General features: G+C 37.1%; 1 protein-coding gene across 2 annotated transcripts in view; it reads right to left on the bottom strand.

Annotated features, from left to right (window-relative positions):
• Positions 1-24,198, bottom strand: part of LOC131425277 (proton channel OtopLc) — a 125,634-nt gene that overhangs the window by 59,791 nt on the left and 41,645 nt on the right. Inside the window, exons 3-4 of one of the 2 annotated variants that reach the window (XM_058587033.1) lie at positions 12,439-12,635; positions 12,299-12,358 (exon numbers count right to left, since the gene is read on the bottom strand). In XM_058587033.1, the coding sequence (XP_058443016.1) occupies positions 12,299-12,358; positions 12,439-12,635 (257 nt within the window). The remainder of the gene's footprint in view (positions 1-12,298; positions 12,359-12,438; positions 12,636-24,198) is intronic. The other variant, XM_058587036.1, reaches the window with a different exon arrangement.

Below are 24,198 nucleotides of genomic sequence, written 5' to 3'. Positions count from 1 at the left end.
GGAGAAAAATCCTTCGTTCTAAGAATGGTTGGTCGACCTTCAACTTGAACAACCGAACATCCAGACGGACGCGTGCCTGTCTGACTCTGGCGTGTGTATGTGGGAGGTACTCGTTTAGGTTCCCATGTGGTGATTTCATTAGTTACTTGTCATGCTGTCGAGCTATTGTTGAATGCATTCCCCTTGCACCATTGTTTACCATTGAATGCAAGCGTTACGGAAGGGTCTCGGTTTGCAGTTGCATTTACAACCCCTGGGAATGCGGTGCCTTTCAACGGGGGAGATTAATTGAAGATTTTACGCCAGCCTGTGTCAGGGATTGATGTCGATAATTTATTGTGACTTGCCTGGGCTAGCAGGGATGAACGATAAAGTCAGGGGGTTCATTTCCTTCGAGGAGACTCGAATAGCGCTTCTGTCACTGACGGGAAGCATAGACGAAGAGAAGGATTCTGAGTACTCTAGATATTGTTTTAATAATCATCAATCGTGGGTAATGTTAAACGGAGAATCATCAAACAACAAACGGTGCATGCAAAGCTTTCCACTTCCATCGTTTACTTCTAGCTTATAAAAACTAATAAGCTTGTTGAAAATTATGGCGATATCGTAAACAGAACAATTTTTCTTTCAGTAGCAAATGATAAAAACAAAATGGAAAAAGCACGACAAATATTAATACTATGAAATGAAAAACTCTGAAAAATTCACCGCAGAGACGAGACTCGAACACCGAGAAAGTAATTTGGTTAAATAAACTACCCAATATGTGAAACACACGAATAGTCAGCAATTGAACAGCTGAACCCTTAAATCGGACAAGTTTAACTTAGTTTGGTTACCCCCTATAGGTAATTTTTAAGGCAAAAACGCATATGAACATTTGTTGTGACGTGAATACGTCTTATTTTACTATTTTTATTTATTTATTTATTTATTCATTCATTCTAGCCTGCGTAGTCGACTCGTTCAGTTCAGACCAGAATCCTGGGTAAAAGTCTAATTCTTGAGTTCAGTTCTGAGACTCAGGTTAAGAATCCCAGATTTTTTTCATTCCCGGAATCTAGATCTAGAATTTAGTTCTTCGTCCAGAGTTCTGGAACAGAGACCGAATTTAAGAGCTTGATTTGAAGCCTGGATTCCGGAACCGGAATTTGAAATTAAGATCAGAATTTTTATTGTAGATCTGGACTTAGGAAATAAATTTCGGAAAATAATTCATGACTTGAATCCAAATTCTGGAACTGAAATTAAGGTTCAGACAAGAATTCATTTCCATAATTCAGTTATATTTCCAGAAGTTAGTTCTAAAATGCATTTCAGAATGCAATACTGGTCTATAATTTGGTTCCAAAACTAAGTTCCACAATTTTAAAAGTGTAACTGAATTCAGAAACTGGATTCTGAGTATTAACTGGATTCTAATAATGAATTTCTGATCCGAGTTTGAAAATTGAATCCTACATCGGAGTTAGGTAACTAAAATTCAGCTTCAATCCTAAATCCAAGCCCAGAATTTAATACTTCAGAATTCAGAACTTAGGTTCAAAATTCAGTTCTAACATTCGGCTCCAAATCATCCATTTTTTCGTATTCGCATCATCCGTCTATGTCTCGTAATATAATCCACCTACTTTTGACAATAATCGAGCTGGTTTTTATCGTGTTTTACCTTTATCTATAGAAAAGTATTCTAATACCTGGAAAAAATCGACTTTCTAACGGAGCCTCGGAGACCCATAGTGTTATATACTATTCGACTCAGTTCGACGAGATCGGAAAATGTCTGTGTGTGTGCACTTTTCGAAGATATTTTTACCGCTCAATTTTCTCAGAGATAGCTGAACCGATTTACTCGTTTGAAAGCTACAATCAGGCCATTGATCAAGTTCGATAACCGAATGGCTGTGACTTTTGGTTCCGAAGATATAATGGTATAAGTGACGTAACCGACAAAACACGTTGTTTTATACCGCTCTAACATATATATACAGGTGCCAATGTTTTGGGATCACCTCTAATTTCGTGAAGCACTATTGTTCAGAAGTTTAAGCATCTCGAAAAGAGTCCTTATGCAAAATTTGAGTTAAATCGGACATGGGTAAGGGGTGCTGCCCCAAAATTTTTCGGGATGACACTAAATCTCGACGTTTCATGCAATTCTAATACTTTTGCCATCAACATTTTTTTCAATTTCGATAACTTCATGTCGATATTTTTGTGTAAACGACTTATTTATTTTTGTGTAAACGACTTTTCGCCTTATTACAGTAGTAGGAGTTTTACGCGTTTGATGATAAAGCGCTGTTTCGGAGCCAAATGAAACCCGATTTTTTATACTGTTACATACAATTGTTTCTATGTACCAAAAAGACTGTGTACAGCATCTTTTTCCATGGCACTTTGCCTCGGACCGATTTTAGCACGGTTCGTTTTTGGCAACATAATCGTTCGAGTATGACATGTAAACTAGATGATGGCAGCATTTTCAAGTTGAAAGTAATATCATAATTATTTTGATTTAAACTACTTACAGTAATAAATGCTGGAAGAACATTACTCCCATATACCATTCGAGTCAGTTCGTCGAGATAAGCAAATGCATGTGTGACAAATAATTTCACTCAATTTACTTGGAGATGATTCAACCGTTTTCTACAAACTCATATTCATATAAAAAGTAGTATACTCCCAAACAAGGTTCCTAAATTACGTTTAAGTCCAACTTCTGATTGCGGAACCACAGGATGATAAGTGAAACGAAATGAAAATAATGCAACTCATTTTTCTCGTAGATGGCTGAACCCATCTAAGATTCAAATGATCTCTATGATTCAAATGAGAGATCTTAAAATCCTATAAAACTTCTTACTTTTTAGTCAGATCCGACTTCCGGTTTAGGTGATATAGGGTGATTAGTATAAAAATGTCCATTTCACATAAATTAATTAGGTATATCGGGTTTGCAGATTTGGATAGTCGAATATCAGTTTTCGATTCGGAAGGTACCCAAAAATTTAATTCGCACTACAATTTCTCAAAGATGTCTACACACTTCTCAGGTAAATTTAACTGATTTCGGCTACACCGATTTTAGAATTCCGGTTCCAGTATCGAGTCGTTTCTCAAAGCTCAATCATTTTCTCAAAAAGGCCAAATCGAACTTCAAAAACAAAAATTCAAATTTAAGGACTTATGGTCCCATAAAAATTGGTAAATTTCATCCAATTCCGGAATTACAGGATGATGAGTTTTCAAAATTCATACAGATATAGAAGAAATAAATTGTTTGGCGATTTAATTTATGGCCATACCAACCATTTTGGTTATGCTAGTTCCTGAATACCGGCTCTGGAAGTGCCATAAAAAATTACGAAAAACTCTAAAGTGGAACTTACTTCGACATCTTATGGAATGTTCAATCGATTGTCACACGTTAAGATTGAAATTCGATACGATTTGTAGTTTCGACATTACAGGCTAATGAGTGATTAAAATCTCAATTTGCCGTTTAAACGACGATAATTAAAATAATATCATGAGAACTAAAACACCGAAGAATATCCATGCAAAAAACACATGCGGATTGATAAAAAAAAGGTATCATCTCCCTGCTAGGTGGATTAATCACGTTTTGCCTTTCTCATATAGAAAGGTTATGCAATCACTTGAAAAACCGACTAGTGAAAATTGGCCCGGAGGGCCAAGTGTCATATACCATTCGACTCAGTTCATCGAGCTGAGCAATGTCTGTGTGTGTTGTGTGTGTGTGTGTGTGTGTGTGTGTGTGTGTGTGTATGTATGTGTGTGTGTGTGTATGTGTCAAATAATCTCCCTAGGTTTTCTCGGAGATGGCTGAATCGATTTTGACAAACTAGGATTCAAATGAAAGGTCTCGTGGTCCCATGCGGAATTCCTGAATTTCATCCGGATCCGACTTCCGGTTCCGGAATTATAGGGTAAAGTGTGTTCAATATTGCACACCGTCACTTAAACCGGCGAAGCAAAAAACGTGAAAATTTTTCTAAACTGGTCTCAAAACTACACAAATCGATAGTCATTATCAGTAGGCAACTAAACAAACCGATTCCGGCTATCCTGGTTCCCGGTATCCGGTTCCGGAAGTACCAGAAATAGTGGTCATATGTACCAAAACGGATCTCACTCACTTTTCTCAGCGATGGTTTGACCGATTTCCACAAACTTAGATTCAAATGAAAGGTCTCGTGGTCCCATACGGAATTCCTGAATATAATCCGGATCCGACTTCCGAATCCGGAGTTATAGGGTGCGTATTAGAAGAGTTTGTGTGTCATGTTAGTTGGTGGCCGTACGAACCGACTTCGATTATACCGGTTCTCGGGTTCCGGTGCCGGAAGTGCATATAATAGTGAACCCATTTCGTTCTCTTAAGGATGGCTTACGCAATCAAAGCACTGTTTTATTCTGTATGTTATGCATAAACAATACCTTTGTTTTTTTCAAAAATCAAAAATTTCAAAAATTTTCAAAGAACATGGTGATAAATTTCCCTACGCATGGAAATAAGTATAAATTAACTTAAAAATTTTTTGGTAATAAAGTCGTTTGTTGAAAGTTATTCGTTCATTTGATATTTTAAACTTTCAATTTCGTTTATTTGATATTAAAGTTATTCCCGATCTGAGGAAATTTTTTCCAGCGTAGTTGGAACTTTCACTTCATCAAAAATCAACACATGTATAATTTATATCACAATGTTTCCCATGGGTTATAATTTTTTGTTTGGGGGGGGGGGTGTTTGAGCCCCTAAAACCCCCCCTATGTACGCGCCTGATTATATCTAATGTTCCTTATGTAAGACCTAGCCAGCTTAGGATATTCAACTCGTTAAATGAAAATAATATAATGAACACTAAGACTACTCCTTTGTTAGTAGCACCCCCAGCACAAGTGCAAAGCAGCAGAAAATGGTATTATATAACTAGATTCTTGTCTAGTGCAACGGTGCAAAACATCGTAAATTTTGTACAAGCCAGGATAAGGTGTGATAGTAGTTTAATTTACTGCTCTAAACTCGTACGTCGAATCAACGATAGGCCACTAACATTTATATCGTTTAAACTGAGCGTTCCTAACGATCTTGGCCATCCGGTGTGACTATTGCTCCTTTTTTAGAGCAAGCTACCCAACGCAGGCCGAATCCGTCTCAACTTTTACCACGACTGCAACAGACTTCCGACAACGCTCAAGTACAATCGCCTCTATCATTACGAATAATGTCTCAACTGAATCGTCGTCCCTACCCTCGCTCCCCTGTACAACCGTTACCGCTTCTAAAGGAACAAGATCAGACTCTTGTTTAGATATTTATTACCAGAATATCGGTGGAATAAATAGCTGTCTCGAACAATATCATCTCGCTTGCGCTGATAGTACCTATGGATATATACGTATTTATCGAAACCTGGCTGAATTTTAACACCTTATCGAAACAAATTATTGGTAAAGATTACTTGGTTTACAGACAAGATCGCAATGAACAGAATAGTTATACAATAATGGGCGGCGGGGTACTGATAGCTTGTCGCTCTAAATTTCATTCACGTCTGATTCCCGTTCAAAACTGTGTCAATGTTGAACAACTATGGATTGCTCTCTCACTCAAGGATTATACACTTTTTATCTGCGTTATTTATATACCGCCTAATCGCACCAACGATTTGGGATTAGCTGAGCAACATTTGAGTTCTCTCTCCGTAATTACGAATCAAATGGAACTGAACGATAGAATAATGATACTAGGTGTCTTCAATTTACCCGGCGTGAAATGGATTCGCTCTTCTTTTAATGATTTGTTTCCAAGCGCCGACGGCTTAAATAATACATTCTGCCATAGGCTACTGGATGACTATAATATTGCTGGACTAGTTCAATTAAACGAGCATTACAACAGCAACAATCGCCTTCTGGATCCTTGCTTCGTCAGCCAAGAGCTTTCGCGTTCCTGCTTTGTAGATGCGGCACCTGCACCACTCGTAAAAATCTGTCGTCATCATCCGCCTCTTCTAATATCTATTGAGAATTCCTCACCGCCAACTTTCAATGAGATATCTGAATCAACTTACTACGACTACAAAATGGGAAACTACGACGCCATGAATACGTTTCTATCTTCACTAGACTGGAGTTTGCTGCTATCTAATGACGACTGCAACACGGTTGCTTCACTTTGGACTAATATTGTTTTATATTCAATCGATCAGTTTGTTCCGAAGAAGACGCGTCGACAGTCAACTTATCCTCCTTGGTCGAATCCGCTCTTAAAGCGATATAAAAGTGCTAAAAGATGTGCATTAAAAAAGTTCACAAGGAACCCTTCTCTACAACTAAGATCACATTACATATTTGCCAATAACCGGTACAAGGGATTAAATAAGGCGCTCTATTACAACTACCAACGCAGGATTCAGAATAGCCTCAAATCAAATCCCAAACGCTTTTGGAGTCATGTTAATGATCAAAGAAAAGAATCTGGATTACCTACTCACATGTCCTTTGGGGAACATGAAGCATCAACGCCTGTCGTTATTTGTCACTTATTTTCCAAACATTTGAGCAGTGTTTTCTCCGCTGAAACTTTGACGAATCAACAAATCCACATAGCAGCCAACAATGTTCCTCGCCGTTCTACGATTGTGTCTCATCCTACAATTACGACAGACATCGTCGAAAACGCTTGTCTTAAACTTAAACCATCTACTAACGCTGGACCTGATGGTATACCGTCTTTCGTTCTGAAGAAATGTTCAAGAAGTCTTCTGATGCCATTGACTCTAATGTTCAATCTCTCTCTTAAACGCGGATTTTTTCCTGCTTCATGGAAGAACTCTTACATTTTTCCTGTATATAAGAAAGGTGACAAAACTATTATTTCAAATTATCGAGGAATTGCTGCCCTATGTGCTGTATCGAAACTATTTGAAATAATAATACTGAACTTCATCACTCATCACTGCTCCAGCTATATATCTGATACACAACATGGTTTCATGCCTAAACGGTCTACGTCCACGAATCTTGTGTCGTACACATCATACATCATTCGATCTATGCAAGCGCATCATCAAGTCGATGCCATTTACACTGATTTCTCGGCTGCTTTTGACAAAATTAATCACCAGATTGCAGTTGCCAAACTCGAAAGGCTTGGGTTCAGCGGTTGCTTCCTCAAATGGCTTGAATCATATCTGACAGGTCGAAATATGACTGTGAAAATAGGAGACAACGTCACTTCACCATTCATTGCGAGCTCCGGAGTTCCACAAGGAAGCCATCTGGGACCGTTCATATTCTTATTATACCTCAAGGACTTGAATTTTTCGCTGGAATGCATGAAGCTATCATTTGCCGATGATTTCAAATTGTTCCATCTCATCAAGGATTCTGAAGATCCCGCTTTCTTACAAACTCAGTTAGATGTATTCTATAACTGGTGCAATGTTAACAGGATGGTACTAAACGCCTCAAAATGTTCCGTCATCTCATTCTCTCGCAAACGAAACACGATCACGTATGACTACTCTATTTCGACAGCGGTCTTGGAACGAGTTTCATCAATCAAGGATTTAGGAGTGTTATTAGATTCTAAGCTCAATTTCAAAGATCATATTAAGTATACTATATCTAAAGCTTCTAAGATGCTAGGACTTATGTTCTGCATTTCAAAAAACTTCAACAACGTATATCGCCTGAAATTGCTTTATTGCGCTTTAGTCCGCTCTACCCTTGAGTACGCTGTCGTTGTTTGGGCACCATATTATCAAACCGATAAGCTGCGAATAGAAGCTGTTCAGCGGAAATTCGTCCGTTTTGCTTTGCGTCGTCTGCCATGAAGAGATGCAGCCAACCTTCCAAGCTACGAAAATCGTTGTAGACTCATCAACCTTGATTTGTTATCAGTTCGTCGGGATACTTCCAAAGCCATTTTTATTGCGGATTTGATCCAATCCCGAATTGATTGTGTGGATCTTCTTCCACAGCAAAGCTTCAATATTCATCGTCGTAACTTGCGGGTAAACTCTTTCTTCAGAATTCCTCGTGCTAGAACAACCTATGGATTTAATGAACCATTTGCTAGTATGTGTCGATCATTCAACGTTTGTTCAAATGTATTCGACTTTCATTTGTCCCGCAGCACTGTAAAAAACTTATTTTCAAGATATTTCGCCAGCCAGCTTTCTTTATGAATTGAGGGTTAAATTATAGATATTTACAGAAGATAGCATGATAGATTAGTTTACGATAACGTTCAATATGTATCATTTGGATAAATGTAATTTGTTGGTACAAAAATAAATAAATAAATAAGTTTGCAGCTGTGCAAAAAAACCGAAAGTTTTCGTTATAAATAAGACAATGACATCGGAACTATGCCAAAAAGAGTGTCTCCAAAAACGTTCATTCGATCCCATGACCATCCCGTAATGTTTTGGCCAGATTTGGCAAGCTGTCATCACAACAAAGTCGTTCAAGAATGGTATGCAGAGAAAGGGGTCCAGTTTGTTCCGAAAAACCTTAACCCACCCAACTGCCCCCAGTTCCGCCCTATTGAGAAATACTGGGCAATCATGAAGAGGAGACTCAAGGCAAAGGGAAAGGCTGTCAAAGATATCAATCAGATGACGATCTGGAGGAATAAGATAGCTAAAACGATGGACGAAGAAGGTGTGCGCCGCCTAATGAGCCGTGTTACAGGAAAAATTCGAGAATTCCTTCGAAACCGCGACGAATAATTTTATCCGTATTTTTTCTTAAAAGTACGAAGAAAACGTTACATTTGTATAAAACAACATCTTGAATTCAATAATAAATAACTGAAATACAGGCAATTGTCTTTGTTTCAATTCTATCTGAAGCAAGCTTTACTCGAATCAATCTGAATCAATCGGTGTCTAAATTAGTATCCGAAATTATTTTAAAAAAAAGTATGAAAGTATGAAATATATTTTCATGATACTGTTATGAAAGAAGAGAAAGACGTAATCACACCACTAGGTGGATTAAGACGGGTTTTTAGGCGTCGTATTAGGAGTGTTATAATAGTTTTTTTTTAAACCAAAGGGAAAAACAACAAATCCTACAAAAAAGTTTTGTACTAGTGATTTTCACAAAATCAGTCAAATTTTTAATTAGAAATACTGAAAAAAAAATCCGTAAAAATCCTACACTGAAAAAGATTTTAAAAATTTAAAATCGATTCTCAATCGAGTTTTTAGTGTAGGTTTTGAAAAGTTATTTATTTAAATGTTTGGGGTTTGAGCGGTTAGTCTGCTAACTAAACTAAACCGTTTTTTTTTAAATAAGTTTCCCTAAATTCCACTATGAAGTATTTTGACTATTTCGTTATAAAACTAACGTATATATAATATTATAATAGTAACAATTCTTCATAGTGGAATTTAAGTAAACTAAAAACAAATAATTTTTTTTAGGTATTTTCATTTTAAAATTTAACTAATTTGGTAAATATCACTAGCACAACATTTTTTTTTGTAAAATTTGTCATTTTCCAATATAACTTCCAGACATTTTTTATAACAAAGATGATTAGTACGACCGTAAAAATATTTTGCATTAATTATGGTTTCGGCTTTAGCGGTCTGTTAAATAAGAACGGCTGTTATATACTGCCCGACGTTTCGACCACTGGTTATGGTCTTTTCTAAGGGAAACTGTAAGTTTATTGATTATAGGCTAATTATTTATAGATTATGGCTAAACATCTACATAGTTCTTCGGCATTGTGTCCATCAATCTATGGATAACCCAAAGCACACAAACCAGATTTACCACTCCTTCCCGTAGTACCCAACACAACGGCACCTACGTACAATTTGTCATAAATGATAGCGAACATTCTCAAACAAAGCATACACAGCAATTACACCATCACCGATAACTTCGAATTTGTTGAGTACATTAACAATATCATCCTCCCACCTGATTACGTATTGGTATCTTTCGATGTTATATCGCTTTTTACTAACATACCTAAGGATCTAGTTATACATGACATTATTATGCAATGGGACCAAATAAGCAAACACACCCAATATCAATCTTGATTTATTTCTGGAGATCGTCGAGTTCTGTATCAACAGCAGTTACTTCCGTTTTCGCGATAAATACTATCAATAGACCTTCGGCACAGCAATGGGCAGCCCTTTATCACCCATTCTAGCTGAGTTGGTTATAGAAAATTTAATTAACACAGTTAAAAAGGATCTAACGTTCAACACACCTATACTCAAAAAGTATGTGGATGATTTTATACTCGCATTACCAAAATCAGAAGTACAAAATACACTACAAAAGTTCAACTGCTGTAATCCCCACATACAGTTCACCTTAGAGGAGGAAAGTGATAACAAACTACCGTTCTTAGACACTTTGGTAATCCGTCAAAACAACCAAACTATATCAACAAAATGGTATTCAAAGCCGATATCATCCGGACGACTACTAAACTACCATTCCCGATGCTGATGAAAATGAACGTAGCAACAAATTTTATTGAACGAGTTACCAAACTTGATACAACCCAGACAATGGACCAACAAAAGCACACCATATTTCAATATCTCCGTCAAAACAACTATCCTGCATCACTCATAAACCGTTTAATGAATAAAATTCGCAAAAAATCATCATCAACCACTACACCAAAAAACAATAGTCAAATCATCAGTTCATTAAATGAAAACCTTCCTGCTAACTCCGATATAACCACACAACCAACAATAGCCAGCTGTTCCAGTACTGATCAACGAAATACCATATATAGATCCATACCACATATCAATCAACTCACAACAGCAATATCAACATATTTGAAAAAAGACTATCCGTTCATCAAACTCGCACCGAAAACCATCCATACAACAAATAAATATTTACCACCGATTAAAGATCCAGTTTCTACACTCCAACAGGCACGTGTCATCTACAGCATTCCGTGCAACACATGCGATAAATGTTACATAGGAATGACTTCAAATCAACTAAAAGTGCGGCTCAGTGGACATAAATCTAATATAACCAAATACTTAAAACTAATGTCGGATAGACCTGGAGACATAGATAGCGAAATAGCAAAATTAAAAGAAAAAACCGCACTGGTAGATCATGTCATACGGTACCAACATAATTTTGATTTAAGTCAGACTAAAATCATAGATCGTAGTTTCAAATCCACTTCTCTACCCATACTAGAAATGTGTGATATTGTAAACACTCCTAACACTATCAATCACCGCACAGACATAGACGGTTTAAGTACTACATACGCAGGCGTAATCCACACTGTTAAAACTACCCACTCTAAGATCTCTAGATCAAAAGCACAACAGAATGATAAATTATCATCTCACCATTCTCGCTCAAGCTCAGTCACGCAAATAAGTTCACTGAATTCAGCACCATCTCATCATTTACCCACCATTTTTGAAAGTGACGTTAGGTATTGCATAGTGGTAAAACAGGCTAATATTTAAAACAAACGTTATTAGTGCAACGTAAGAAATCAGTTTAATTAAAATATTGTAAATGATTGTACATGAACAGGTTTTTGTGATCGCACATATGTTTTTTGTAATTTTTAGAAAAGTGACGAAAGAAGCTTTGTTATTATGTAAACAACCGTTCTTGGGCATACGATTTTTAGACGAGGAACGATAAAACAGTGAGTTTTTTAATATTTTTGTAATATCTATTATAACCAATAAACTTACAGTTACCCTTGAAAAAGACCATAACCAGTGGTCGAAACGTCGGGCAGTATAAAACAGCCGTTCTTATTTAACAGACCGCTAAAGCCGAAATTTTTTATAACTTTATTAATTCCCAGGATATTATCCGAATATTCGAAAGCTCATGAATTCCTAATTAAGTATTCATCGATACTCTGTTTAGTTGCTGTTTGACTCACAACGCTTATGCTTGATTAAATTATGACCTTTCTATAGAGAAAAGCAGAAACTATAGTCTTTGTGATGTTCATATCGAGGTATCTCGCTAATGAATGACTATGTCAAAAACAGTGAGACAAGTGCGGCTGAAGATAAGTTGCATAAAACAATGATGAAACCGTTTATCGGAGATGACCTAGGTGATAATTGCGTTGTTCAGGTTTTGCAATGGGATGAAATGCGCGTTTCTAAATACGGAAATGTATTGATGACGGTGGATTTGGCACACTAATGTGAACAATGTGCTTCTACGGTTGATCGTCATTCCAAGAAAGACTACAAAATCTAACCTTCTTTGGCGTTTCTCCCTCTTGGCCAAAACCGGTTGCCAAAAGGTCCAGAAGCAGTCACTTTTTTTGCAGTAAAAATGGGGGAAATAATAAAATCACACACTGTTTTTGGAATAGTATAGCAAGCATTTTGGACTTACTTGGCATTTTTCGGCTTGCGGCCTTCGATTATCTTGCGAATGTGCGTTCGCAGATGGATACCGTCATCATCCTCCGACTCGCTGACGGTGGTCCCCAGCGCGTCGTCCGTATCATCGTCATCGGTTCCGTTGCAAGGCACTAACGGTGTTTTGTGATGTGTGGGTGTAGTGTGCGAACCGAATCCGTCCGGGTTGAGCTGAAGTTGGAAAATTATAACGATACGTTAGAAAAGGCTTTCGGCCATGGTAAATCAGTAAGATCGAATCAATTTAGGACTTGTGAAAAGCCGTCGCTTCGTAACATCTAATTGATTCATTGGTTTTGATACCGATCTTAATCGAAATAGTTATGCTATGTTCATATTTAAAGTTAACTTGGATTATATATTCCTGAATTCTGAATATACATACATACTAAATTTAAAAACTTTTTGATAGTTCGAAACAGAAGATATTTAGTATTTAGCAAAAAAAAAATTTCAATTGCGAGAACGTCGTGAATCAGTAACAAACAACTGGATTCAGATCTACGAATTACGGTTAAAAAACTATGAATATGAAATGTTCGAAGTAGGTATTTTTGAAGCACTGCACAGTACTATTTTATATCAGTAAACCTCAAAACACTCTCTAAGACTTCGAAAGAAATTTAAAGACTTCCTTATTCCTTATATTACATTTTGGTGGGGAAAGGGTTCCAATCAGCTTTTTACTGCCCTGTCCAAAATGTATTGCCCTCCCCGTTAATTTGTATCAGGCCGAATTAGCGCATGCGCGCCATATAAACGCCTCTTTCAATATGAGGAAATTATATTATTACCCAACAGTTTCTATTATTTATTCATGTTGGTTTTCTTACCTTTGGTCATAGTTTATATTCTCTTTTACCTTTATTCCAGTGTTCTATTCAATTGTGTTTCGTAAATGTCTTTTGTTGTCCTTCTATTTTATTTCTATTCCGTACTTTTGCTGATGTTATTTTATTCCCTGAAATGTAAAAGTTAGTTGTATGCAATGGTCTTTTTATTCTTACCGATGTTCCATTTTGTATCTAAGATTTCCTAAGAGTGTTAATTAAATTATTTTCCAATTTTTCAGCTCCACATTTATCACATTTGTTCCTGCTTTTCTTGAGTATCTTATTCTTTATTCCGAATTTCTTGGTTATGCTCAGTCATCCATTTCCGAAAAAAAAAGAGAGAGACAAAAAAGGATTAGTGTTTTTTTAATGACATCTTTGTACGGCCGGTCATGATGGTTTGACGGGAAAAAAACTGAGAACATGCATTTTTATTTAAATTATATTGACCCTTGGGTCCCATAAGTATTGCTACAGCATGTTCACATTTAGTTGTCTTCAGTTGATCCTTGACAGTGGCAAGGCACAAATCTCCAAATATCAAGGGGAACGTGCCATTTGAGCCAATTTGTTCTGATTCCTGATTCCTGACCCACAATCGAAATGCATCACTACCAATTTGGTACAACGCACTCAAAGGCACGGTAAAATGTATATTGTACATACACACAAAAACACATACATACACACACAGTCACACACATACACACATGCATACATATCCACATGTATTCCACACGCAAGCATTACAACATTTAGTTACTATTTCTACTCTGATAGATCCTAACTAAAACTAGTGTGCCAATAGTCATCTCATTAGTAGAGTCACCATGTTATTTTAGCGATCACTCGACTTTTAATAATTGATTTGTGATAAATACAAAGTCTTTGCATCGTCTCTAAGAAACAATAACGCATAGCAGTAGTTCGGAAGTGGTTCAATACTGCTGTTTTATCGAAGCAAAATGCTCCAAATTTCATGTTACTTCTGAAATTAATCTATCAAACAGAGATAACAGAGCTCACTATAACTAATGGTTCATTCAGTAATAGCCGTTCAACCGAGAAGGTTGTGTATAGAAGCGTACAGTTTAACAACGCTGGTTAGTTTACACGCGTTAAATACGACAACGGTTGAACTACAGGTAGAGACCTATTGGCAGCAGCCGTTAAAACGTAAAATCGTGCTGCATAAGAGAGCCCTAGTGCTGGGCCAAGCTGGTGAAGGAAACAACAAATAGCGTTTCCCAAGCTCTACCCAGGCCACAATACACAGCCACAAGTGCTGAGCAAGAGAGTGCAAAGGCACATCGAAGAAGGAGAGTGCAAAGGCACATAGAAGCAGGAGAGTGCAAAGGCACACCGGTGCGAAGGCACTTCGGTGCAGAAGCATATCGGTGCGGAGCACAAGGAAGAAAGAGACAAGACAACTCGGTCTTTCCATTGCCATACAACACGCAGGTATACACCGGTGACCTGCGCTGGTTGCAGCTGGCGAAAACAAAAGTAAATCGGAAATCGAGTGGTGCTGGATGTCAGGTAGCAGTAGCATCACATCCAACAATCAGCATCCAACAAGAACATCTAGAGCAACGAGAATCTACACGGCAGTGCAACGGAGATAGACAACAATTTCAAGGTAGAAATTTTTTCTTTTCCTTTTGATTGAGTACTGTGTAGTGTTGGTTTCATTTTTTATTTAAAGTTTGATGAAAAATTTTAATGTGATGGATGAATCCATGGACGTAAATCCTAGCATGAATCCTATACCCCCACGAACGAAAAAATATCAGGAGAGCTCTTCTGGGCCTTGGATAGTCTTTTTTAGTCGTATATCAAAGCCATTAAACATTTTACAAATTAATAAAGGTTTGACATCACGATACTCTTCAATCAAAGAGATCATAAAAGTAAATAACGATAAAATTCGTGTTGTGGTAAATAATTTGAAACACGCGAATGATATTGTCTCTTCGGAACATTTCATTAAAGAGTATAAAGTTTACATACCCTCCAAAGATGTCGAAATTGACGGTGTTGTTACCGAAGCGAGTCTTTCGGTAGATGATTTACTCAAGCATGGTGTTGGTCGTTTCAAGAACTCTATGCTTGAGGGTGTGAAAATACTGGAGTGCAAACAACTGTACTCAATAGTTCATGAAGAGGGAAAGAAAGTTTATCGCCCATCAGACTCGTTTCGAGTGACATTTGCCGGGTCTGCGTTGCCGTCCCATGTCTATGTCGATAAAATTCGCCTCCCTGTTCGGCTTTTTGTTCCAAATGTAATGAATTGTACGAACTGCAAAAAATTCGGCCACACAGCTACTTACTGTAGTAATAAACCAAAATGTATTAAGTGTGAAGGGCCTCATAAAGATAATGATTGCAACAAGGAAATTGAAAAATGTATTTATTGTGGAGAAAGTCCTCATGAGGATATTTCAGTATGCACTGCATTTAAAGTACACAAAGACAAAATTAAGCTTTCTTTAAAAGCACGGTCTAAGCGCACATATGCAGAAATGCTTAAAACGGTCATTGATGTCCCCCCTTTGGAAACCGAAAACGGGTTTTCAAATCTAGAGGAACCAGAGGACTCTGACTCTGACGAAAATAGTGAAGGTAATTCGTTTATCACTACCCAAGGGTCAGTTAAGAGAAAGAAGTCTTCTTCCAAATTACCAAAAAAGACACCTAAAATTTCATCTTCAAAAAAAGATCCCCGTGTTAAACAAAAAAAGTCAAAACCAAAGACTGTGCCTCCTGGTTTTTCAAATTCACAAACCAATCCAGGATCTAGCACAGAAAAAGGTAATAATCCTGTGGGCTCTATTCCACAGCCACCAACAGGATTACTGAAGTTTTCGGAAATTGTTGAATGGATTTTCTCAGCATTCAATATATCTGAACCCTTAAAGACCCTCATAATGGCATTCCTTCCAATAGCTAGAAATTTTTTGAAGCAGTTATCAGCTCAATGGCCAATTGTCTCAGGTTTTGTATCTTTTGATGGATAATTTATCACCCGCCGCAAATGATACAATCACTGTCCTGCAGTGGAATTGTCGAAGCATCATGCCAAAACTTGATTCATTTAAAATATTATTGCATAGTCAAAAATGTGATGTATTTGCTTTATGCGAAACATGGCTTACTTCAAACATAGCTTTAAATTTTAATGATTTTAACATTATACGTCTCGATAGAGACTCTCCGTATGGTGGAGTGCTTTTGGGAATTAAGAAATGCTATTCCTTTTATAGATTAAACATCCCTTCAACTTCTAGTATAGAAGTTGTTGCTTGCCAAATAAACATTAAAGGCAAAGATATTTGCATAGCTTCGGTTTATATTCCTCCAAAAGCACAAGTTGGACAGCAACAGCTTAATGAAATGGTTGAAGCCCTTCCTGCTCCACGATTGATTCTGGGGGATTTAAATTCGCACGGAATGATTTGGGGTTCCGTTTACAATGATAGCAGATCATCTTTAATACAAAACATTTGTGACAATTTTAGCATGACGGTATTAAATTCGGGTAGCATGACACGGATCCCAAGACCTCCGGCACGCCCAAGTGCATTAGATCTATCTCTTTGCTCAACATCAATTCGACTAGATTGCACCTGGAAAATATTGCCTGATTTACACGGTAGCGATCATTTACCAATCATCATCTCAATTAGCAATAGCAATTGCATTGCTACTTCAGCTAGTATTCCATATGATTTGACACAAAATATCGACTGGATTAAATACCAAAGTAGTATCTCTAGTATTTTGACTTCAATGGAAGAGCTCCCTCCACTTGAAGAATATGACTTCCTCATTTGTTCGATTCTGGAGGCAGCAGAACAATCCCAAACTAAACACTTTCCTGGGCCAACGACTAACAGAAGGCCTCCCAACCCCTGGTGGGACAAAGAGTGCTCAGAGGCTAAACTCGCAAAACAAAATGCTTGCAAGACGTTTCTAAAACGGGGAGGAGGAACTCCTCAGAATTTTGAAAAACTTATGGCTTTAGAAACCAAGTACAAGAGCATACTTCGAGCCAAAAAATGTAGCTATTGGAGACATTTTGTCGAAGGTTTGTCAAGAGAAACCTCAATGAGCACTCTTTGGAACACGGCCAGACGAATGAGGAATCGTAACGTGGGCAATGAGAGTGATGAATACTCGAACCGATGGATATTTGACTTTGCTAGGAAAGTTTGCCCAGATTCTGTTCCTACGCAGAGCATTATAAGGGAATCTCCTCCAAATAATGGTTTTATTAATAACCCATTTTCAATGATGGAATTTTCTATAGCACTCTTGTCTTGTAACAATAACGCTCCTGGGTTGGACAGAATTAAATTCAACTTGGTGAAGAATCTGCCCGACCTCGCAAAAAGACGTTTGTTGGAATTGTTCAACAAGTTTCTTGAGCAAAATATTGTTCCACCTGACTGGAGACAAGTGAAAGTTATCGCCATTCAAAAGCCGGGGAAACCAGCTTCCAATCACAACTCATATAGACCCATTGCGATGTTGTCCTGCATCAGAAAATTGTTCAAAAAAATTATTCTACGACGTCTCGACACTTGGGTCGAGACGAACGGTTTGTTGTCAGATACTCAGTTTGGCTTCCGTAGAAATAAAGGGACGAATGATTGCCTTGCATTACTTTCGTCTGACATCCAAATTGCCTTCGCTCAAAAGCAACAAATGGCATCTGTATTTTTAGACATTAAAGGAGCATTTGATTCAGTTTCCATTGATGGTCTTTCAGACAAGCTCCACCAACATGGACTCCCAGCGGTTATAAATAATTATTTGCACAACCTTTTGTCAAAGAAACGCATGCATTTTTCATATGGCGATTTGACAACATTCAGAATTAGCTACATGGGTCTACCGCAAGGCTCATGCCTCAGTCCGCTCCTTTATAATTTTTACGTGAATGACATTGACAGCTGTCTTGTAACCCCATGTACACTAAGACAATTGGCAGATGATGGCGTGGTTTCAGTTACTGAACCCAAAGCTATTGATCTGCATAAACCATTGCAAGATACCTTAGATAACTTGTCCGTTTGGGCTGTTCATCTTGGTATCGAATTCTCTGCGGAGAAAACAGAGTTAGTCGTCTTTTCAAGAAAGCATGATCCCGCGCAGCTTCAGCTCCATATGATGGGAAGAATGATCCAACAGGTTTTAACTTTTAAATACCTCGGGGTGTGGTTCGATTCCAAATGCAAGTGGGGAGGACACATTAGGTATCTGATAACGAAATGCCAACAAAGAGTAAATTTTCTTCGAACAATAACAGGATCTTGGTGGGGTGCTCATCCGCAAGATCTAATAAAATTGTATCAAACAACGATGCTTTCAGTGATGGAATATGGATGCGTTTGTTTTCGTTCCGCTGCAAACTCTCATATTATCAAACTTGAGCGAATTCAGTACCGTTGTTTGCGAATTGCCTTAGACTGCATGCATTCAACACATACAATGAGTCTTGAAGTTCTGGCGGGAGTTCTTCCATTAAAAGATCGATTTTGGGAGCTTTCATCACGCCTGCTAATAAGATGTGAGGTGCTGAATCCCATGGTAATTAATAATTTCGAACGACTAGTCGAGCTTCGATCTCAAACAAAATTCATGACAGTATATTTTAACCATATGTCACAGGAAATCAACCCTTCAAGATATATTCCTATCCATGTCAGCCTCCTAAATGTCCCTGACTCAACTTTATTTTTCGACACATCCATGCAGCGCGAAGTGCGTGGAATCCCGGAACACCTACGCTCGACGGAAATCCCAAAAATATTTTCAAGTAAGTTCAGGCATATTGACTCTGAGAAAATGTTTTACACGGACGGATCGCGAATTGAAGAAGCGACAGGGTTTGGTATGTTCAACAATAATGTTTCGGCCTCATTTAGGCTTCAAGAACCTGCATCTGTTTATATAGCAGAGCTAGCAGCAGTTCATTATAGTTTGAGTGTAATCGTCACATTATCTCCAAACCATTATTTCCTCTTCACAGATAGTCTGAGTGCAATTGAAGCCATTCGCTCAAACATGACTGGCAAGACTGAACCGTTTTTCCTGGGCAAAATAAAACAGTGCCTGAACGACATATTGAACAATAATTATCTAATCACTATAGTCTGGGTCCCGGCTCATTGCTCCATTCCTGGCAATGAAAGAGCCGATATTTTAGCCAAACGTGGTGCTATTGAGGGTGAAATTTATGAGCGACCGATTGCTTTCAACGAATTCTATAGCTCGTCTCGCCAAAGAACACTTGCCAGCTGGCAAGCTTCTTGGGATAGAGATGATCTGGGTCGCTGGATGCACTCAATTATTCCGAATATATCGACAAAGGCATGGTTCAGGGGACTGGATGTGAGTAGGGATTTCATTCGTGTGATGTCCAGACTCATGTCCAATCACTACACGTTAGATGCACATCTCCTTCGAATTGGGCTCTCCGAGACTAATCATTGTGCTTGCGGAGAAGGTTATCGGGATATTGATCATGTCGTTTGGACATGCGTGGAGTATCGTGATGTCAGATCTCAACTAATAAATTCTTTGCGTACCCAAGGTAGACTATCCAATATCCCAGTTCGAGACATTCTTGCTTGTCGTGACCTTTCATACATGAAACTTATTTATCATTTCATAAAGAAAATTGGAGTTTCAATTTAATAAAGGCCCCTTTTAAGACTTAACTCTGATCCCAGCTGCGTCCATGAGTTCAACCAATAGCTAAATTAGAATAAAAATTATGTAATGATACAAACAAACTCGAAACAGTTTATGAAATTATCAACAAAATGTCAAAAAAAACAGCTTATTTTATAATTTATAGAAGGTAATCGTTTGGTTCAAATAATATTTCCGAGTAGATTTCATAATTAATGACGAGTTACCTAAGATGATATTTAAGCTATAAGAGAATATGTTTTAATAAATTCAAAACGTTGTGACTATGTTAGAATTAAATTAGGATAAGAATATTATGTAAAAGTGATGCTACGGCGAAGAAAAACTTATGTAAACTGCCTAAAGAAATAAACGTATTTATGAAAAAAAAATAACCATTAGTATATGAAATGACTAATGGATTTGAGATGAATGGAGGTACCGTTACCCAATTTCTATCTCTTCTAATGATCGATCGTTAGTCCTGAGCTGAAACGGTGGCCTTTATTACCATTCTTGCATGCACTTACTCTTACATTTCACTCACATATCATCTCACCCATCAGGTCCCAAACGATACATCCTCACAATTCAAACTGGATGAACATCGTTTGACAGCTATCAGTGGTTTGCCCATTGGTTAAGTCATTATTATTCCGTTCTATTTTACAATATTCTATCTCATACCACAGTAATCCATTGTACACAAACCACCAATTAACGTCAAATATGGACTCGATTCACCGTTCACCTGTTGTCATCGTGTGAAACCCAATTGGGATACGTTCACTCCACTTAACTTCTACTTCTATAACACTGGTTATAGGAACCGGTAGTATGAAAATAAAACATAAAAAGAGCTCAGTTAAGCCCTACCGGCCTCTCCAACCCCGGATGTTGGAGCGTAATGCAATCAACATTTCACTCACAATCGAAAGGTATCATAATATACAGTTTGATACAACGCATACATACATACATGAATAAATATATACAGGCACCAAGGCATACTGACGTACACACATATATACATACATATACACACATGTGTACATACATATACATATTTACAAATATGTATTTCACACGCAAATATTGTAACATTGATTAAATAGTAAATTCTAATAGATAATAATTCTAATAGCTAAATTCGAATAGATTTTAACTAAATTCATTGTGCCAATAGTCATTTCATTAATAGAGTCACCATATTATTCTACCGATTACTCGACTTTCAATAAATGAATTGTGATGAAATCAAATACAAAATCTTTGCTTCATCTCTGATAAGCAATACCGCATAAAAGTAGTTCAGAAAATGTACGATATTGCTGTTATAGCGACGCGAAATACTTCTAATTTTATTTTACTCTCGAAGTCAATCTAACGAACAAAAACAACAGATCTCGCTCTAACCAATGGTTTTCTTATATGAAATGACTAATGGATTTGAGATGAATAGGGGTGCCGTCACCCATTTTCTATCTCTTTTATTGGTCGATCGTTAGTCCTGAGCTGAAACGGTGGCCTTTATTACCGTTCTTGCATTCCACTTCACTTATACTTCACTCACATATCACCTCATCCATCAGATCCCACACGAGCACGACACAACCTCACAGAATAAACGTCAAAGATGAACTTAATTCACCATTCAACTATTCCGTTATCGTGTGAAACCTGAGTGGGGTACGTTCATTTCGCTTAATTTCCACTTCACATCGGTAATAAGGGCCGGTAGTATGAAAATGAAACATAAAAAAGAGCTCAGTTAAGCCCTACCGGCCTCTCCAACCCCGGATGTTGGAGCGTATTGCAATCAACATCTTATTCAAATCGTTTCATGCCTCACTCAATAAACTCAATAATTAAACTAAAAGTTATAACACATATTTATATTAAATTGTAACAATAATTAATCGTATCTGATGATGTTTGCAATACCGTCAAGCCCATCAACCACGGAGGGACTTCGAAAGAAATTTAAAGACAGGATATTTTTGAGAATCAGATTAGATATCAGAAGACCTCGCATGACGACGGAAAATTTTCGAAGAGCTACAATAATATTACTAAAACCAACAGATACATATTTTCCTCAATCTCAGATTTTAAAGTATCGTCATTCATTGTACATAATCATTTTTCCCAAAAAAAACTTTTTAAAAGTAACGTACGAAGGAGTATCGTGTGCTGTCATATGACCAGCAGCCGAATTTCGATCACGAAAATTTATTTCAAGAAATAAAAATTCAAAGAGATTTCACCTATTTTTTTAATTAGGAACTCCCGTCAAGTTCGGAAGAGAACTTTTAGATACTTGGAAAAGAAAATCTTTTTTTTTTGTACCTCATGAGTATCGGTTTGTGCTAGAGTACACATTACTGTTTTTAATCGTTTTATGTTTTACGCATTCAGCTCATCAGTGCATTAGCAAATTATGCTACACTGCTAATGCCACCTTCTCTTAAATATTTTTGGCGAGATTAATTCTGAAAGACGATTCTTTATCACCAAATCAATTTTATCATCAAACTAATGAAAAATTTTGACGTAGAAGCACTACAGACAAATACAAATTATTATTTGTATTTGTACTTGCAATAAAATCTGTAAGAGTTGCCGTCCGGGAAGAGAAAAATAAGCTTCTTCACCACAATCGATTTTATGAGAAATTGGCAATCCGCTGCATATTAGAATGTTTCGATTTGTTAACCTAGAGGAAAATATCAAAGCCATCCAGTGGAAAATTATTGAATTACACTTTCTCTTTGCTCTGCTTTACTTTTTTGTAAGAGGCGTTATGAAGCGTTACATGCGTTGCTTTTTTGTAAATAACGAGGCGTTACATGTGTTACTTTTTTATAAGTAAGAGGAGATACGAAGCGTTACATGCGTTACTTATTGATGAGCTATAGGCGTTACATGCGTTACTTTTGGTAAGTTACAGGTGTTACGAAGCGTTACATGCGTTACTTTTTTGTAAGTAATAGGTGCTACAAAGCGTATCATGCGTTACCTTTTTATAAATTAAAGGCATTACATGCGTTACTTTTTTTGTGAGAACCAGACGTTACGAAGCATTAATTTTTTGTGAGTAACAGGCGTTACTAAGCGCTGAATGCGTTACTTTTTGTAAGTTATAGGCTTTATGTAAGTTATTACTTTTTGTAAGTTATACTTTTTGTGAGTTATAGGTGCTGCGAAGCGTTATGTGCGTTACCTTTTGTAAGTGATAGATGTTACAAAGCGTTACATGCGTTTCTTATTTGTAAGTAATAGGCGTTACAAAGTGTTACATGCGTTACTTTTTGTAAGATATAGATGTTACTTTTTTGTAAGTAAGATGCGTTATGAAGCATTACATGCGTTACTTTTTTGTAAGTAAGAGGTGTTAAGAAGCGTTACTTTTTTGTAATAGATGTTACGAACAACAAGTAACAGGAGTTACGAAGCGTTACATGTGTTTTTTTATAAATAAGAGGCGTTAATAAGCGTTACATGCGTTACTTTTTTGTAAGAAACCGGCCTTACGAAGCGTTATTTTTGTGTAAGTAACAGGCGTTATCGGTATCGTTGTAAGTACTTGTACACAGAAAGAAAAGATGAAACTTACACGACATGTAAACCAATAGTACTATTAAACAGACCTCAGTTGAAACGAAAATCTGATTTAAAACCAAGATTGATGTAAAATTACATTGAAATGCATTTACTTTTTCATTGAACAAGGCTGTATATTCACAAATCGCTTAGTTTTGTAATGTAACTTTCCATTCAATTACCTGCTCCAAATATGTGCATGAAAATAAATGTAAATTCACAAAATATTTTTTACTGTGTAAATAGACCTGATCTGTTAAAGTGCTTTCATCATTTAGACGGATCGCATTAAGAGCTTGACCGAACAAGTTAATATACTTATCAGACAAACATTTGGGCATTCGGAATAGCTTCTCAAAGGTGCCTTCCGGTATTTTGATTGGATTTCCAATATTCCTCAAAAAGTTGTGCTGGCAGTACCACTGTGTTTGCAGATTACATTGTACAAAAATGCTTCCATTGATCACATGCAATATTTTTTAAAACTTTGCAGAATTTGATTACTAAAGCATTTGTCTCCCTGAATATCCTTTGTAAAAATCCAGAAGAAAAAATTATTATCTTTTTTATCATTTTCTCTTGAACTTGACGGGAACTCC

This window comes from Malaya genurostris, chromosome 1 (genome assembly GCF_030247185.1).
Source record: "Malaya genurostris strain Urasoe2022 chromosome 1, Malgen_1.1, whole genome shotgun sequence".
NCBI lineage: Eukaryota > Metazoa > Arthropoda > Insecta > Diptera > Culicidae > Malaya > Malaya genurostris.
Note: the sequence above shows the minus strand (reverse complement) of the source record. Positions and strands in the feature narration are given on the sequence as shown.